General features: G+C 37.6%; 1 protein-coding gene across 1 annotated transcript in view; it reads left to right on the top strand.

The window, feature by feature from the left end:
• The window catches only part of RANBP17 (RAN binding protein 17), a 249,620-nt gene that overhangs the window by 159,208 nt on the left and 70,822 nt on the right, over window positions 1–19,590 (top strand). The window contains exons 16-18 of the mRNA XM_029050932.2: window positions 1,632–1,712; window positions 6,677–6,740; window positions 6,851–6,959. Coding sequence (XP_028906765.1) covers window positions 1,632–1,712; window positions 6,677–6,740; window positions 6,851–6,959 — 254 coding nt within the window. The remainder of the gene's footprint in view (window positions 1–1,631; window positions 1,713–6,676; window positions 6,741–6,850; window positions 6,960–19,590) is intronic.

The raw sequence follows: 19,590 nt of genomic DNA, 5'->3' as shown, positions 1-19,590 counted from the left end.
TACTAAGTAAGATAATCAAATTGGACACAGTCCTTGTCACACATAGGGTTTACAGACTTACCAGACAAGTAGTAGACCTGGGATTAGAATCCAAAAGTAGTGTTGCCAGTTGGAAAGAGCACAGGCCTGGAAGTCAGAAGGACCTGGGTCCTAATCCCATCTCTGCCATTTGCTTACTGTGTGACCTTGGGCAAGTCACTTAACTTTGCTGTATCTCAGATTCCTCCACTGTAAAATGACAATACCTGTTCTCCCTCCTGCTGTCCTCCCTTTTGAGACAGGGACTGTGTCCAACCTAATTAACTTGTACCTACCCCACCACTTAAAACACTGTTTGACACATAGTAAGCACTTAACAAATACCTGAAAGTAAAATAAACAAAATTAAATAATCCTCTGATTCCCAGGCCTGTGCTCCTTCCATTAAACCACATTGCTTCTCAGTTTCTCATCTTGAAGTTCAAGGGGCTAAGCGACTGACCATCAAAGTTAAATACCATATGCTTCAGCTCAACTGGCTGCCTGGGAGCTTTGCTTGTGGAAAAAATCCAGGCAAATTGGGCTTAGTACACATCTACCCCCAAATTAAGATAATGACTAAATCAACTTGCTCCAGCACTCCCTCGCCGCCCTTGCTGGCTAGAGAGGTGAAAGTCAATTTTGGGTCTCAGAGAAGCAGATAAACCCAACTGTCTGACTTCCCTCCCCTCTGCCCTCAGGGCTACTTGACCATGCCTCTAGTCGGGGGGGGGGGGGGGGGGGGGGGGGGGGGGGAGGGGGGGGAGAACTTTACTACTATTGGCAGAAGGACCAACCTCCCCCCAGGCCATTCAAAAATATTTTGAGGGTTCCCAGAATGTTCCAAACAATTCTCATGGGGGAGTTTGTCCTTCAGCCAGGCCTGGGATAGCGATTTACTCACTGACTGGCTGCCTTTGGAACATGAGTGAAGGACAGTGAGTTGGCAAAGAGTGTCACAATCATTGAGAGAACTCAGAGTGCCCTGGGGGATTTGGGGTGTGTAGGGATTCTGGCACATTTACAAGACATCTCAACCTTTCTTATCATTGGAGAGTGGGTATGGATGGTTGTATACATATGAAAATAGGAGGAACAGTCCTGCTATGGATGCTGAAATACCTCCTGTGTATCTCTGATTCTTTCTCCTATCTTATCTTCTGCCTTTTCTCTCTCTTATGCCACCACCCTCCTCCCTATCTCTTTTTGTTTTCTGCCCATTCTACACATATGCAGACCTTGGCTTGGCCTCCAGAAGTCCCATTCTGAGGAGGGGTAGTACCTATTTCGAGAGCAGTTAAACCTGGTCATTTTAGTTAATTTTGTAATTAACTTTTAATTAGTATCATAACTCTCTTTAGTTTGCATTTTATTTGTTCATTTATTGTTTTTCTAAGAACTGAGTAAATGATGGAATTTGCAAAATTAATTTTGTCCCACAATTGGAAAGCCATGGTAAGATATAGGATGACTAAAGATTTTGAATGTGTTATGGAAATGAATAGACTGGAGAATGAAAAATGTTCAACTGGTATTTTTGTTAAGCATTCCACTTTTGAAATATTTAAGGATGCAATAAAATTTCTTAGGTAAATTTATCTTTTTTTTTCTAGTGTTACAAACCTAAAATTCTGGGGAAGATGTGAGCCTGTAATTGCAAGGACTCTGCAGTTCCTAAATGATCTTTCTGTTGGATATCCTTTGTGTTATATATCTTGTTCAGTGGGCAGTGCAGAAGACTCTTTGGGGGCAGTGTTTCTGTATTTGAACATCTGAAAACTGTCATATTTAATACCAAAAGGCTTATTTATTTGGTCTTGTTTTATTTGCAAGCTTTAGAAAAAATTATCTGAGTATTTTCTGGTGATGGAGTTCATATAAGTCATTGTTGTATTATCAGAGTAGAATTGCCCATATGTAGATATGTGACTAGTTTCCAGCCTAGGTCTGTGTTTTGAAGCACAGATAACTTTGTGTTCAGAAAAACTCTTCTGCATGAAAAATTAATCCTTATATCTATGAGTAGAGTGCAGGGTTATTTTTTTAAAAAAAAATTATTATTTTTAGAATGTTCATTCTTTGCCTCCTTAGCACTGATTTATTAGACATTTGCTACAGTATTCTTAAAATTGTCATCTTAAATAAAACAGGTGAATGCCTGCCAAATCATGAATATAGTGAGTGAAACAAGGCACGAGAATATAAAATGCATGTCCCCTCTTTAGGATATAAACTCCTAAGAACCACCCCCTTCTTTTTCCCGGATTTAAGGTGGAAAACATTGCTTTAAACTGTGAATGAGGACATTTTTCTCAGAAGCTGGAATTCCTGTGGCCTCTGTTAATTTACATTTGTTACTGATGTCATGACTGGATCATTGAGAGAGAAGTATGTAAATCACCCTCTGCAAATATGATTTCTGACATATAGGAAACATGAAAAACATAAACAGCAGCTTAACTAACTACTCTGTTTTAGCAGATATTTTAATTTAGGCATAACATTCTGAAAATACTGGTCTCTTCCAGTGAAGGGTGGGGTAGGACAGAGAACCTTTAATGTAGGTTCACTTCAGTAATATGTTTGTATTAGTTAAGTTTAAAATTGTGTTCCTTGCCAAACCATAAAAGATTTCAAAAGTATTAGACACCCACTTTTGTGCTGGAATTTAATATGCAACTTTTTATTGGAAAATAATCGTCCTTGTCTGGCAAAATCCACCATGCAATATTTCTGTTAGTAGGTATAATGTAATAAAGACAGGGAGGGCTATTTATCACTACAAATTTTGAGGATTTCAGGATTCTTTTTATTATTTTAATATATTTCTTTGGTATTAAATCAGAAAAATGATAAATTACACCTGTCGAAGCTGTTTTTCTTTTTACAGGAAAGTGATGTACAACCCAATTTCAGTGGTCATTTTGGCTTTTAAAGATATGTATTTTTTCTCAAAGAAAAACTCAGCCAATAGGTTTTTTTTAAATAATAATGCCAAAGTACTTTTTATTTCTAGCATATGAAGTAGTTTATAAGCACTTCCTAGCATTGCAAACTTCAGCCTTTTCACAATGAATTAGTTTTTAAAATAGTTTAAGTGTACATTACTTTGCAAGAAACTATCATTTTTGGCAATCCAGTTCCCGTGGCTTGGAATTAAAATATCCCATCTATTTGAAATTGATATCGAATATGAAAGTAAAAATAGTTGAATTTACATTCTATTTTTCATCATTTCAATCACTCTTATCTATTACATAAGAATATTTTCTTACATTGTTCATGTAATAGTTTTTCCTTCATATATAATCTTTGATTCTGAAAGAATATCCTCTTACAATGAAAAATGTAATTGTTTATGAAATATTATCCTGAAGTTAAAAAATTATAATTCCAGGAACTTATTTCATAAAAGTTAAAATAAACTGACATTTTCAACAAAGGGATATAAATGATTTTTTCTGGTGTGCATGTTTTACGATATTTTAACAATTATTACAAGTTTGCATATTTAGAAGTATATAATGGCCCAATGAGATTTCAATGCTCAGTTATTTGAATTATAAATCATTATGTCCCTTCTAGCTGATCAGTCATGAAATATCTTTGAATTCATTTACATAATGGAATATGTGAGTGGTGCATTTATGTCAATATGGTCATAGTATCCGTAATATATGTTTAGTTTTTCTAATAATTATCTTTACCATAATAAGTTTCCTAGAAGGCCGCATTTTAATTGCATTGTAATTTTTAGAACAATGGACTAAAATTAAATTTTGGAAATCTTTTTTAGGCATGTGCTATGAAAAGCTCTCCTTTTTCATGAATTGAAAAAAAAGGCTGCTAGTTGTAAACCATAGCTAGCAACATTATTAAGGAGATTCTGTTGATGAACAGATATTGATAGGCAAAACATTTTCCTTTAAATAATAATCTTACCAGAAATCTTGTAAAAGAGATTTTATTTTCCCCTTTCTAGGCTGGTCAGATAAGGGAAATGTTAATTTGAAATCTGAAGCAAAAAACTGAAAATACCCCCCTACGTGCAATAAACGGCTTTCAGACATAGAGTCCTGTATTCACTGACTAATTCTGAATTGACCTAATGCTATGTAGTAGGAAATTCAAGTTTGGTCCATGTAAGGTTCTCATTTGGGGAATAGTCTTGGGCTTTGTTGGCGGTGGGCGGGGGTGGGGGTGGGGTTGTTGGGTTATGTTTTTTTTGGTCACATTGAAATTTAGAATAGAGTGGGCACCTTTACTCAAGGAAAGTCCAGGAGCCTGGTTGGTCATTGCTTTAGAATAAGTAATAACTTAAAGTAGGCCATATGATTTAGCCTTTAGTCCTAATGCATGGTTGGTGTTGTGAATAACTCCAGCAAATGCCTTGGGTCTTGGTTTCACTCAATATAAGTAGCAGTAGACTCTATGGTTCATCCCTCTACAGTCCTCTAGACTGTAAGCTCTTGTGGACAGGGAACATGTCTACAAGTGTTTAGTAGAGTGCTCTGCACACAGTAAATGCTCAATAAATATCACTGATTGATTGGTCATATAGTACCACCTGCGCCGAAGGCATAAGGTTTTGAAAGGCCCAGCTTAGAAGAACCCTTCAGAGAGGAATGAATTACTATTTGTAGTAATAATAATAATAATAGCTGTGGTATTTGTTAAGTGCTTACTATCTGCCAACCACTAAGCCCTGAGGTAGATACAAGATAATCAAGTTAGACACAATCTCTATTCCACATGGGACTCACAGTCTAAGTGGGAGGGAGATTCAAGTTAAAAGAAAAAATGATAACCCTCCCTCCTCACCTCCCATTTTTTTTTCTGGCAATATTCTGCTTTGAATAGTCATATCACAAAGAATAACTTTTTTATGTCTTACCAGACAAAATCATTCTTAATTATATTTTCTGTAGATTGTAATTAAAAGATACATGAGGCTGGCCTTGATTCAAAAAGCACATATGCGGTTTTACAGTAAATATGTCTTCAGCAGATTACATTCTTCCTGTGAATGTTCTGTTTTATTACACCTATAAATATTATGATGTCAGAATAGGACTGGCTGTTTATTACAAGTACCAACAGAAATATTCGTATTAATGGGAACACTCACATTTTCCAAAGACGCTGTTGTTTTTTTTAAGTATCCAATGGGAAGGTAATATGTATGTTGTGGTAGTTATTGAACGTATTTCTAAGTTTATTGATTTTTTTCTTGTTTACTGAACCATTTGAGTAACAATTTCCATTTAATGATTGACAGTGAGAAAGATATCAGGTCTAAAAGTGTTGGTCTTGATAGACGCTAAACGTGACAGGCCTGGCCCCTCTGAAAACCGTAGTCCGTCCTTGAGGAGCAAGGAGATGCCTCCACCAGGAGTTGCTTATTGCTCCTGGTCCATCTTTATCTTTTTCAAAGCGTATTTTCCAGCCACCGTTGCATCGAAAAAAGTTTTTCAAACTTTTATGGAAGCTGAACCTGATGGTCTCAAGGTTCTCCCTCAAATGCCTTCTTCCCATATTGCCCCTTCCCCACTCACTGCCCTTCAACCACTGGCCCACTTTCTTGCACTCATTTTATGACCACACATTGGAGCAACAGCCATCAGAATGAAAAAGAAGAAAAACTTCTTCCACCACCACTTCTTCTCTATAGTTGATGCTTCCTGAGCATCATGCTTTTTATTGTTTTCTCCCAAGTGCTTAGTACGGGGCTCTGCAAATAGTAAATGCCCAGTACATACCATCGATTTGTCTACTGACTTTTGCCATGATTATATCAGAAGCACAAACTCAAGGGAAAAAGCAGATGCAATTTTGTTTTGGGGGGTTTTTTTAATGGTATTCGATGAGCACTTACTATGTTCTAAGTGCTTACAGTGTTCTAAGTGCTAGGATACATACAAGTTCATCAGGTCGGACACCATTCCTGTCCTACATGAGGTTTGCAGTCTAAGTATGAGGGAGAACGTATGGAATCCTTTTTTCCTCTTCTTACCTGATCAGGCTACTGCTACACTCATAGCCATGTCTCCCGAAATCCTCAAGTGCTCTCCGGGGAACGTGTACTCTGGCTTAGAGCATAACATTTTAAAATCTTTAATGTGCCTCGTCACTAGATAACATGCAATTTAACGTGAACTCTGAAACCTTCTGATCTCCTAGGATTGGGCCTCCCTTAGAATTATTCCCAACACCTTGTGTTGGAGTTGAATAAATCTTTTTTCTCTTGATAGCCCATTCTGGGTCTTTTATTATTTTTATGGTAAAGTTATTAAGTAAAATTGTTGAAAATGTCCTCGAAAAATTGAAAGGGGTCAGTTTTAATTTTCCACCATTGTGACATTAATACTAATAGAATTCATATCTTAATTATAAAGTTCAATCCTCCCTTTCATGACTAGAATATATATATATGAAAAGTAATTGAAATGTTTAATAATGGATTACCCCTCTGATAGAATGAAAATCATCTCTATATTGTATACCTTTTTGAAATAATGTTTATTTTTAGACACTAGAAGTTAGTATTATGGGCTTTTGTGCCATTTCTTAAAAAGAGAATTAAATTATAATAGAGACAAATATGTGGGGAGTTTAATGGTGTCTTTCCCTTATAAAAAAAATCCTTAACTTCTATTACCTATATCCTTTTAAAAAAACTTGTGAAAATAGATGCTGTGAAATTCATGCTTCAAAACCATACTGTAAGTTTATTATCTAATTAATGGCTCAGAAATTATTCATGGCTTGGGAAGACATTTGAACTTTTTATGTCTTTTTTGGTTTTTTGTTGTTTTTTTTGTTTTGTTTTTAGAGTGAACACTTCCCCTTTTTGGGTGTCAGTGACAATTACAGTCTCAGTGACCTTAGATGTCGAACAACATTTTATACAGCTCTTACTCGCCTCCTCATGGTAGATCTAGGTAAGATAACTAATACGCTGTCCACTTAATAAGGTATTGACAAGGTTCAGATGTTCAATTCAAAAATTAAAAGTATCGGTGCTCCTGAAAACCACTCAGATACCATATGTCATTTGTTAGCTTTTGAGATCATTTGCCATTTTAAACATCATCTTTCAGTTTTCAGTCTTGCTTGCTACTTTCAGTCCCAAGAGCAATATCTTTGGTCAACCAGGCTGTGTTTTTCCCCTCAAATAGCACTTCTATTGATCTTTCAATTCTACATCTGTTCGTGAAGAAAACTGGATCAGGAAAACCTAAAAGGTGGAGTAAAAGGGCAATGTCTGACTGCAGAATATGGCACAATGACTGCTCCATTACCCCCAAATTTGGATAGATAATCGACCCAATAAATGCCACATTTTGGCATAATGTATAGAGGACAGGCCTGGGAGTCAGAAGGATCCAGGTTCTAACATCGGCTCCTCCACTTGTCAGCTGTGTGACCTTGGTCAAGTCACTTCACTTCTCTGTGCCTTAGTTACCTCAACTGTAAAATGAGGATTGAGACTGTGAGTCCCATGTGGTACTGGGACTGTGTCCACCCTGGTTTACTTGTATCCACCCAAGCGCTCAGTACAGTGCCTGGTGCATAGTAAACGCTTAACACATACCACAGTTAACCTCATTTCTGATAGCTTAGTGGTTATGGTGCACATCAGGCTTCTTTTGTGGAAAACATTGTGGTAAGCAGTCATTTTATTCCCAAATAGAGGAATAAAAAAATAGAACAGTTACAGTGGAAGACAGAATACCCATAAAAAACAAAATCAACAATCCAAGATAACAATATATGACAAGAAGCTAAACACAGTTCTTGGGAGAAGGAGTTCTCACACTCCTTTTGGTTCCAGACCCAATCTCTGTTTACAAAACACAGTAGCCCTTTCAGTCTTCAAACTAATCTTGCGGGAGACAAGAACTCTAGCTTCCTCAGCCTTCCAGGTTCCCCAGGCCACGTGGTCTCTGCTAGTTCCCACCCAGTTCCTACAAGACAACGGAGCTCTTCTTCCATGTTGGTCTGGCAGGAGGCAGTGAGACAGAAAAGTGAGAGGAATGGAACAGCAAAGTGTAATGTTATGTACTGGAAGCTGAGTCTTCCTAAGGTGAAGCTGTGTCTTCCTTTTCCTCACCACATATTGATTTCTTACAAAATACCTTTGGCTCTTTCACATTAATTGTGAAACTAAATAAAATATAAAAAAGAAAGGATGATGAATAAATTAATTCTGAATATCATCACCATCACTACTTATTGGGTGCCTACTATGTGCACAGTTCTGAACTGCAATAGAAGCAAAAGACCCAGTCTCTGTTTTTAAAGTGGCACTTCGCTGTGTGTGATGGCCCCTCCAAACCCGGAATGTTTTATTATGATGCTGAGGGATAAAGCATAAGGAAGACAAGCTACAGAAAGCTCAGAGAGAAGCAAAGCTACAAGAATGATTAAAGAGCTAAAGGGATTGATTTCCAAGGAAAGATTAAAAGAACTATGTACGTATAACTTGGCTAAGTGACAAGTAAGGCTGGAGGCAAAGATAACTGTCTATAAATATTTGAAGAGTGTAAACTAGGCATGCAAAACCCACTCATCTGGTCCCCCAGGCAACTGGAATATCTTACTGAATGACAGAATTTTGCATCCTCCATACCAGTCTTCCACCCATTGGCCTTTGCCAGGACAAGACCCAGGGAGAGCAGCACCATAGTTTCTTTGGGCACCTCTACCCCCTGCTTTCCAGTCTTTCCAGTGTCTAGGATTCATGGAATCCTAAGTAACCTCCTATCATAAACTATTTCAGGCACTTTCATTAGCTGGACTGCCATTTTATGCACATTTGACTAGCTAGCAGCTACTTGTCTTAGTTATGGACACCTACCAAGGTGGAGTTGTAATCTGGAGAGATGACCAAAGTGGAGAAGAGGGGCTGGAAATACCTCCCAGGCACATAAGCCCCCAACTGCGACACCCAACAATTTGTTTTGTCCATGATGGTAGCAACCATCTCATAGATTTCTTCAAGCGCTGTGAAGTCCCTGGGGTCAGAAACCGCATCCAATTCTTACGTGTATATTTTTGCCCCATACTTAGTACAGTACTAGGCAAATTGCAGATGCCTGATAAAAACCTTTCCTACCACTGTAGCCAATAGGCATCCCTTATCCCTGTGGCTGCCATCAATAACAGTGTAATGGGTTCACTCATTAAGTAGAAGAGGTAGAAAGTAGAGAGTAAATAGTTAAAACTCTTACTGTTCACAAGAACTTCAGTAAATAAGTGTTATACTAGAAGAGGAGTAATGTATTCCCCAGAACATAATACCGTCATTAACCATGGTAAGCATTTAAAATCTAATCAGGATGAAAAAGAAATTGAAACTGTATTATAAAGAGAAATCCTTTCTTAGGCATTCAAAGTTAGATCGTGTATTTTTCATTTCTCAAATTGCAGGGAGATGTGCCCCATTGCTCCATTTAATATGAATTAAGTTGCTCTGCTGATTCCCATATATATTATCAGAGCTCCTTTAACCTTAATGAGTGACTCATTAAAGCAAAAGATGCATAGTTGTTTGAAATGATCAGAGAACCCACCAAAGTGCTAAGTAACCACCTATACAATTCATTCATTCATTCAATAGTATTTATTGAGCGCTTACTATGTGCAGAGCACTGTACTAAGCGCTTGGGATGAACAAGTCGGCAACAGATAGAGACAGTCCCTGCCGTTTGACGGGCTTACAGTCTAATCGGGGGAGACGGACAGACAAGAACAATGGCACTAAACAGCGTCAAGGGGAAGAACATCTCGTAAAAACAATGGCAACTAAATAGAATCAAGGCGATGTACAATTCATTAACAAAATAAATAGGGTAACGAAAATATACATTACACAACAAATATACAATATACAACATTGTATAGAGCCAGCTGTACCTGGAAACTTCCAAGAGCCGACAGCTTTGGCCAGGGACTCTCAAAATCTGGGACAAATAGTGAACTGCTTCCCAAATTGGTATCATATACCCCCTAGATATGTGCTGCTCAGTTTGTTGAATCCTCTTCTGAATTCTGTTCCCAATTCATTCCTTGTTGGGATCACTCTCTGAATTCAGGGTCTGTTATTTTAAGATGTCAAACATGTGAAATTGCTCAGCAGAATAGTTTTTTTTCATTTTTATACCTGGAGCACATGAACAAGTATGTAGCAAAAAAGAAAAAAAGATTATTTTAAAATCTCAAATAGGACTAATCTTCATACTCGAAAAGCAACTAATCATGATTTGATTGAAGTAAAATGAAATATGAATACAGTCATTAAGATGATCAGGATAATCTTTTGAAAATTAAAATGTGGAAAATCAATAAGGAACCTTTTCATATCCATGATTTATTTTTGAGAAATTAAATTAAAATAAAAGTATCTGTCTTGTGAGTAAATCAGTGGGTATCATTTTTGGATTAAAATATAAACTGCATTATAATTGAATCTTGAAATGTAAATGTAACACGTTTTGTGTATAAGTCATGCTCATCAGTCTGATTAGAAAAGGCAAAAGAAATTGGGTGTCACATTAATTGGTATTTACTTTGAAATGCATTTTGGTTTCCATTCAATAATTTGTATTTTGTGTGAATTTAATTAGACCCTATGTGCCCCAGGTTGTATTTCTAATGAAAATGGGCCCTTTTTGGCAATAAGCTGTGGTATCAATTTATCACATCAGTCTTTGGTGCAAGGTTACTATACAACAAACAAAAAAACTCTCAGATAAAGAACAAAAACAGGTTTGCACCCCTGCCAATATCATTACAGTATTTTTAAGGGTTGCAAAATATGATACTGTTATGAATCAATTGAATTTTCATTTTTCTCTTTTTTTCCATTTTATTTTGTCTCAAACTTTTCAAGTACATTGCTGGAGGCTCTCTCAGGAAGTTCTAATGTATGCAAAGCAAGCTGGATGATCAACCCTTTGTACAAATAGTTTTAGCCCTTCCAAAAATCATTTGAAGTTCCCTAGATTGCTTTTAAATTATCTTTGTCAAACTAATAAACTAAAAGAAAGATAGTATTACCCAAACCAGTCAATGAAGAATCTCCAGGGTGTTGTTCAGTATGGAATACTTCAATAGGATAGAAACATTCCTTTTGGTTTAATATGAACATGAGTGAATTCAGCTGCAAATGGAAAAAAAATGAAAAGATCTAGAAAAAAGAGTTTTTCTCTTTGTGGAAGACCCAATATTATTGATTGCAGTGGTGGATTTAATAATCAATGCCATTATAACTATCATTACTTTAATGTTATATAATGCTCTTTCAAATCAGCGTGATATGAAAATAGAATGTTGTCTACTGCTAACCCCCATCTAGCTCAGAATATATATAAAGAAAACAGGTGCATATAAGCTTTTCTGAAAAATGCCTTCACGGATATATTTTGAAAAAGATTACAGCAATTCTAATTTCAAAACTGTTTCCTTGTGGTTTATATTATTTCTCTCTCGGTAACAAGGTGGCAGTGTTTGGAGAACTCTTGGTCTTATTGCATTTAACATATTTGAAAATGATCTTTATACATTTGAAGACATTTTTCCCCTTCTATCAATCAGTCATATTTATTGAGCGCTTACTATGTGCAAAGCACTGTACTAAGTGCTTGGGAGAGTACAATACAACAGTAAATGGACGCATTCCTTGTCCATAACAAGATTTACAGTCTAGTGGGGGAGACAGACAGTATGAATAAAAGTATGAATAAATAAATAAATGAGATACAGCTACATATATAAGTGCTGTGGAGCTGGGAAAGGGGATGAATAAAGAGAGCAAGACAGGGTGACGCAAAGGGGAGTGGGAGAGGAGGAAAGGAGGACTTAGGGAAGGCCTTGCGGGAGATATGCTGTCATCCTTTGTTGATACTTCCCCTTCTCCATTGAGAACATACTATTCCTCTTTCTTTTCCATCCTACTCTTCTCATTTCCCACTTCTCCAGGTTCTGAGTAGCTTTCCATTTTTTTCCCATCTCAATCTCATCATTTTATTTAATCAGTTAGTGAATCAAGCAGTGGTATTTATGAAGCACTTACTTAATGCAGAGTATCGTACTAAGAGCTTGGGAGGGTACAATACCATCGAATTGGTAGACACGATCTCTGCCCACAAAGAGTTTATGGTCTGGGGGACAGATATTAAAATAAATGACAGATCACTCCCCTTCATTACATTTTTCAATTTTTGCTCTCTATTGTTTTTGAGACTGTGCATGTCTTTGACCCTGTTGCCCCTAGACACAGTGCTACTGTTTTAGTCTAAAAAATTGAGCAGATGGTTGATACTTATTCCCATTTGTCATAACTTTCAATTTGGAAATTAAAATTCCATAATATATTTCACAGTTTTGTGTGGTTACAGTTTCATCATATTTTATACACACACACACACACACACACAAACCCCCCTTACCCCCCACCATCTGTATATCTTGCTGTTTAACACTGTAAACTTTCCTATTTGCTGGTGTCTGGTTGGTGGGGAGATCCTTGATTATTTAGAGAGTTATTTTTTTTAATTGACTGAATTTCTGGGCCTGTGTTTTTTTTATTTTTTTTTTCAGAAACTTGTGATAGCTACTGACAGCTTCCTGTTTACTTGCAATATGTATTCACAGTGTTATAAGATATGAATATGTCCAATGTAAATTTTGCTTTGTTTTTATGGTTGTAACTATGAAAACATAACTTGGTAGAAAATGTGTCCTTCGGATTCCTCATTATGTGTTAAAGAAAAATATTAGCTTCTTGCTTACCAAGTCCCCAGTACAATATTCTATACACACAAGAGGTGCTCAAAGTGCTGTTGGTGATGAAGTTTCCTCAGTCCATTTCTGTAAGATTTTTCAGGGTAGGGTCCTGGTTGTTGTTAATAGATGTTGCAAGGAATGATGGAGTCAACATGGACTGCACTCACCTGTGCCCAAGACTAGTTGGAGACTGTCTTTCAAAAAGAGACAGTTTAGGGGAAGAAACAGCTGGAGATACTTAGACTCTGTAATGAGATCATTAAGACTAATTAGCTGGCCCTGTAGGCAGAAGGTAACCCATTAAGTCGAGATCTGAGTGTTGAAACTTACCTGGTTTTAAGGATGGAGAACTGAGAGGACCTCAAGGAATAAAGGAATTTGGGGAGATTTTATTTTATGAAGGAGATCTTACATAAAGGGTTCTCATGGAATGACAGTGATGGTTTTCAATGTGCCTTTTTTCACCTTGGCACAAAAATAAGTAAAATATACAACTCTCAGAAGATAATCCAGGATTTATTCTCTTTATCTGCTCCCTCACAATAAGAAATAGGGATAATAAGGGACCCAATTATCTCAGGACCTAAAGTTATTCATTGATTCTATGTTAGGCACTTTGAAAGGAGACTCAACTCTGTCAACCCACTTGTTGTTATCTTATGCTGTCAAGTCATGCCCAACCCAAAGTGACATCAAAGACACAGCTCTCCCAGAATGACCTACTTCTATCTGCAGTTGTTTTGATAGTGTATCCATAGAGTTTTATTGGTAAATATATGAAAGTTGTTTTACTGTTGCCTCCTTCCATGGAGTAAAGGAGTATATGACCTAGACTCTCTCCCATTCCCCAGCCACCTAGTACAGGTGAGTTTTGACTCTCCCTCCTATAGTCATGACGACTAGGGTACTGGAAACTCTCCAGATGTGACCCTGAGAGGGGGTCAGCCCATTAGAAGACTATTTAATGCCTTGATACAGTGTATTCATATTGTAACCTCTTCCAAAGTTTGGGCTTACTATCAGGGAATAAATATTTCAGTCAGCATTTTAATAATGTGAGGTGTTTAAATGCTACAGTGATAATCAAAATACAGGTGTGAATATAACTGATTGACCCTCCCCTGTTCTGTTCTATCAGCCAGCAGATATGCACCTGCCAGAAATCCAGTACTTTTCTCTGTTCTTGCACTTCTGTTTCTATGTGTACCCCTTGGAACCACACTTCATTCTTCTCACTGGCAAAGGAACACTGTTATTATTGGAAATGCTGCTGTGAAGCCCAAAATTGTAAAGTCTCTCATTTAATTGCGTACTGATTGAGTGCAGGGACTAAGTCTTCTACTCCTATTGAACTCACTCAAGTATTTGGTATAATGCTGCATGCACAGTAGGTACTCAAAAATACTATTTATTGGTTGACTGTGGTAGTGGAGTTCCCTGTAATCATCCCATTAAATCATGAATTCTTCTCGTGTGGACTCATGACTATAAGTTTGTGAAGGTGGCCTCTGGAATGTGTTGACATTCTCTTTTGAGTTGGAAGAACTCATTATTATTCTGGTATTTTCCAAGCATTGTTCTAATCACTCGGGGAGATGCAAGTTATTCAGGTTGGACACAGTCCCTATCCCACATGGTGCTCACAGGTAAATGGGAGGGAGAACAGTTATTTAATCCTCCTTTTTCAGGTGAAAGAAACTGAGGCATAACGATGTGACTTGACTTGTCACAGACCAGGCAAGTGGCAGAGCCAGGATTAAAACCCAGGTCCTCTGACTCCCAGGTCCTTTGCTCTTTCTACTAGGCTATTCGGCTTCTCTAGCGTTCTTAGAATTTATTAGCATTCTTATGTTTACATGTACCTTAAAATGAGACAGTGCTTTGTTATACCTAGCGCTCTAGCCTAGACTTATACTGCCGATATTTTGCACCAAACAAGAGCCTGGAATCCCATTTTGTTAGAAGTTGAATTCTGGAGCATCATCTTGGCCCAGTTTAAGTAATTATTTCAAAGATGGAACATTGCTTAGGTAGATTAGAAAATCCAAGTAGAAGCTATAAAGGAAATTAAGACCCATAAGTAATTCAAAGTATGAATGCCCCTTCCTCACCTATTGTCGTTTGTTCAGATGCCAATTCCTTGACTTGCTTAGCTAGCAGGATTTGAGTACTGCTATCCTAACAAGACAGTCTAGAGTAGCAAATTTACTCCTAAAACCAGAAAAAAATGAAATACTTTGCATCACATTTTAAATTTTATTGATGTAAAATCTGAAGGTTTATGTCAGTAGTTTAGTTCGCTTTCAGAATCAGTTTATACTGTTGATTGAGTTGAGATTCATTTATGATTAGCGTAATTCTCTTAAAAAGCAGGTATTAACAATCACCTCCAGAAAAGACCAAATTTTCATCAGCAATTTCTCCAGCAGGCTGAAAGAGTAAATTTAACATTCTTTTTAGTAAACTCACCTTTCCAGATGTTTCCCAAGTCTTCACCTTCTTTTCTCATTTAAGAGTGTTGAGTGACTTCACTGCTTTTGCTTTCTCTCATTTTCCAATCTAGTTGTGACTCTTACCATTTAACTTAAATTGCAAACAAATTTTGAATGGCAAATTTGTGGGGCCCATTAGAGTCCTCAATCTCAACTTTTCAGATTAATATCAATCAATCCATTGTATTTTTTGAACACTTTGTGCAGAGCACTTTACTAAGCACTTGGGAGACTGCAGTGTAACTGAGTTGGTAGACAAGTTCCCTGCCCACAACGAGATACATTTATCTTGCCATCTTGCCTCTACCACTGATTTATCTAACCTGGAGCAAAACTTTAGCTTCTGCCAATGTTTCTCCCAGAGATCTGCCGCCAGACTGCGAAAAGTGGCAATAATTAATCACATGGTAGATTCCTCCCCTGTTTGACTGTAAAATCCTTAAGGGTTGGCATTGGGTGTACTAACTCTATTGTACTCTCCCACGTATGTAATACAGTGCTCTGCTCATAGTAAGTATTCAATAAATACCATTGATTGATAAACGTGGTGATAATAATATTAATGGTACTCGTTAGCACTTATTATGTGCCGAGCACTGTACCAAGCACTGGGGTAGATACAAGATCATCAGGTCCTACACGACGCTCACAGTCTAATAATAATAATAATGTTGGTATTTATTTTTATTATTTATTTAGTCTAAGTAAGAGGTACAACAGGTATTGAATCCCCATTTTGCAGATGAGGGAACTGAGGCACAGGGAAGTTGTCACTTACCTAAGGTCACAGAGCAGGTACGTAGTTGAGCCAAGATGAGAGCACAGATCATCTCACTCCTAGGACCGTATTCTTTCCACTAGGCCACACTGCTTCTCATGGTAGAATCACATTATATAGATACACTTTTGAGCTCCAGGTTTCGAAGCAGCTACAGTTGATGATGGAGTTTCTTAGTAATGGTAACATACACGTGTTAAATGAACCATCCACATTTCACAATCTGATTTTACTGGGACAATAGCATACGGAACAAAAAAGTTAGTAAATGTATATCCCTTTCTCTTCTACCTACCCTCCCTACATGTACAGCTCATTCCTTGCTGGACTTATATCCTTAGGTGATGGCCTTCTGCCTCTCAACTACTATTTTACAGCCTGAATCACAGCAACTCTGATTAAGCAATCATTTGTATTTACTGAGTGCTCACTGTGTGCAGGGCACTGTACTAAGGATTTAGGAGAGAACAACACAATATACATTCTCTGCCCATAATTATCTCCTACTCGTATAGTAAGTATATCCATGACTGTATTTTTCAGCTCCTAATGGTCTTCAGAATATGCATGGCTGTAGTGGATAGAACACAGGCCTGGGAGTCAGAAGGTCATGGATTCTAACCCCAGCTCCCTCACTTATCTGCTTTGTGACCTTGGGCAAGTCACTTCACTTCTCTGGGCCACAGTTACCTCATCTGTAAAATGGGGATTGAGACTGTGAGCCCCACGTGGGACAGGGATTGTGTCCAACCCAATTTGCGTGTATCCACCCCAGTGCTTAGAACAGCGCCTGGCACATAGTAAGCACTTAACATATACCATTAATATTATATGCAACATTCTTTAATTTTGGACTTGTTAAGCACCTACTATGTACTATGGACTATACTAAGTGCAGGCATAGATGCAAAATAATCTGGTTGGGTACAGTCCATGTCCCTCATAGGGCCCACAATCTTGATCCCCATTTTACAAATGAGGAAACTGAGGCACAGAGAAGTTGAGTGACTGTAACATAACAATGACAGACCTGGGATTAGAATCCAGGTCTTCTGGTTCCCAGGTCTGTGCTCTTTTCACTAGGCCTTGCTGCATCTCCAATTCTGAAACCATTGATTCAGTCTACCTAATGAACAATTTGCCTTTCTGAAGGATGTGTACACTGTGTATGTTGGTTTAATACATATTCATCTCATGAGCATTCCAGTGAAGCTGAGCAGAAGCTGCAAGTGAATGTGGTTTTGGTACTTGAACTGAGCATGCTCCCCTGCAACAAAATTAAGGAAGAGCTTTTCCTGTCAGTTCAGTTCTGCTGCCATAGGATTTACAGGCAAATTCATTCAGAAACTGAATTTAAGTATTAGAAATTCTAGATCTCTAACTCAAGAAACTGATAGCAGTAAATAAGAGCGTGCAACTCTTTGGAAAATAAATGATTTATTTTGGAATATTGAAAATTAGATTTGTATCATGCCTGTAAGCAGTCAGAATAGGAATCTCAAACAACTCAGAAAAATGTATTTTCATCTCTGTGAGTTTGCTATAGTACCCTTGTTTCTAAAATGAGGATTGGCAAACCTTACAACCATGGCAACACATGGTAATTAGTGTTTTTGAAAAGAAATATTCTGTTACTGATGCCATAGTCCTTATCAGTCAATCAGTCAATGGTATTGAGTGCTTACTATGTGCAAAGTGCTGTACTAAGCCCTTGGAAAGTACAATGCAACAGAATTAGCAGATACGTTCTCTTCTGTTAATGAGCTTACTGTCTGGTATACCAACTTTTTCCTTTTAAAAGCTTTCTATTCTGGTGAAACTGAAAACATCATACTAATGTTATTTGGCAAAAAGAAGTGTATAAGGAAGGATAATTTCAATTCTTTTTTTTTTCTAATGATGTGGTTACAAACATACCCTACTTGGACTGTATAGTATTCTGCATAATGTGAAAAAAATGATAGGTGAAATAGTAACAGTAATAATTGTGGTATCTGTTAAGTGCTTACTATATGCTAAGCACTATACTAAATGTTGGGATTGATGCAAAATAATCAGGTCGCTCATGGGGCTCACATTCTAAGTAGGAGGAAACACAGGTATTGAATCCCCATTTTGCAGATGAGAGAACTGAGGTACAGAGAAGTTAAGTTATTTGCCAAGGTCACACTGCAGGTAAGTGGCAGAGTCAAGATTAGAACCCACATCCCCTGACTCCCAGGTCCATGTTCTTTTCAGTAAGCCATGCTGTTTCAGATTTGCTTTTTTAGTGTCAGATGCCTTTTTATTTCTTCTAGATAATGATTTACGGTTGCATATTACGTCACATTTGGGCTTTTGCTTTCCTGAAACTAATGTCCTTGTGTAGGAAAAAGTTGTGTTTACCATGTTCAATGTGGAAAATTAAGGGGGTAAAGGTTCCATTAATGTCTATTTAAAAATTAATAAAAAGCATAAACAAAGGAAAATAATAACTCTGAATGATCCCGGCACCTGGGTCTAAAGAGCCCTGGGTAGTCATTGGACCTGGAGTCAGGAATCTCTAGGTGATCGTGGGCAAGTCTCATCTGTGTGTTTCTCCCTCTGTTAAATGTGTGTGGTGGTATTTCTCAGGGATGTCTGCCTCAGTTTTAGTAGAGCTCAGAGTGAGTTAGCACCCCTCGGGGAGGAAGGGTTAAGGAGATAGCATTGAGAAAGTCATTTTACCTTCAAAATAGGATAAAACTTCCTTTTCATAAAATTATCTTATTAGTCTAGTTTAGGGAATATTTATTTGCCCTTATTTCGATCATTAGTAAGTTGGTGAGGGAATAAATATATTATCCCCATTTAATGCATATAGCATATCTGTGAGCCTGAGTGGGTAATGGTCTGCCTTTGGTTATTTAGCAGTTTAGTGTCAACTTGCCAAACCCCAAGCTTAATGCTCTTTCCATCAGCAGAAAGGGATTCCCCGGAATAGTTTCTGTATTGATATGAGTCTAGGACAAGACAGCATACCTTGAAAACAGAACTTGGCTTTTGCACTTTGGGATCCAACTGGGAACCCAAACAGCAGTCCCTTTGTGACTTCTGAGCATTCAGTCACTTCAGCAGTCTCCTTAAACCCTTTATGAGGTTTTAAAAAAAGAAGATTTTCAAAGAAAATCTCTCTGCAAGCTGCTGGCCTGGCCTCCGGGAGCCCACTCTGTATAAAGAGAAGGAGGTCTAGGTTTATGAGGAGTGTGAACACGTAGAGAGAGTGCTCTGTGAAACAGAATCATCCATCTAGAGACCATGTTCAATGTGGCAGATGAAGGGGGTAAAGGTTCCATTAATGTCTATTTAAAAATTAATAAAAAGCATAAATAAAGGAAAATAATAACTTTGAATGATCCGGGCACCTGGGTCTAAAGAGCCCTGTAGGGGTTGGCACCTAAGGAAGAGACAGTTTGAGCCATTTTGAAGCACACACAGTCAGGGGGAATCTCCTCCTCTGGGGCTATTGTTGTGTTTTTTTCCTTGAGGCATTTG

The sequence above is a fragment of the Ornithorhynchus anatinus genome, chromosome X1 (genome assembly GCF_004115215.2).
Source record: "Ornithorhynchus anatinus isolate Pmale09 chromosome X1, mOrnAna1.pri.v4, whole genome shotgun sequence".
NCBI classification, from domain to species: Eukaryota; Metazoa; Chordata; class Mammalia; order Monotremata; family Ornithorhynchidae; genus Ornithorhynchus; species Ornithorhynchus anatinus.
Note: the sequence above shows the minus strand (reverse complement) of the source record. Positions and strands in the feature narration are given on the sequence as shown.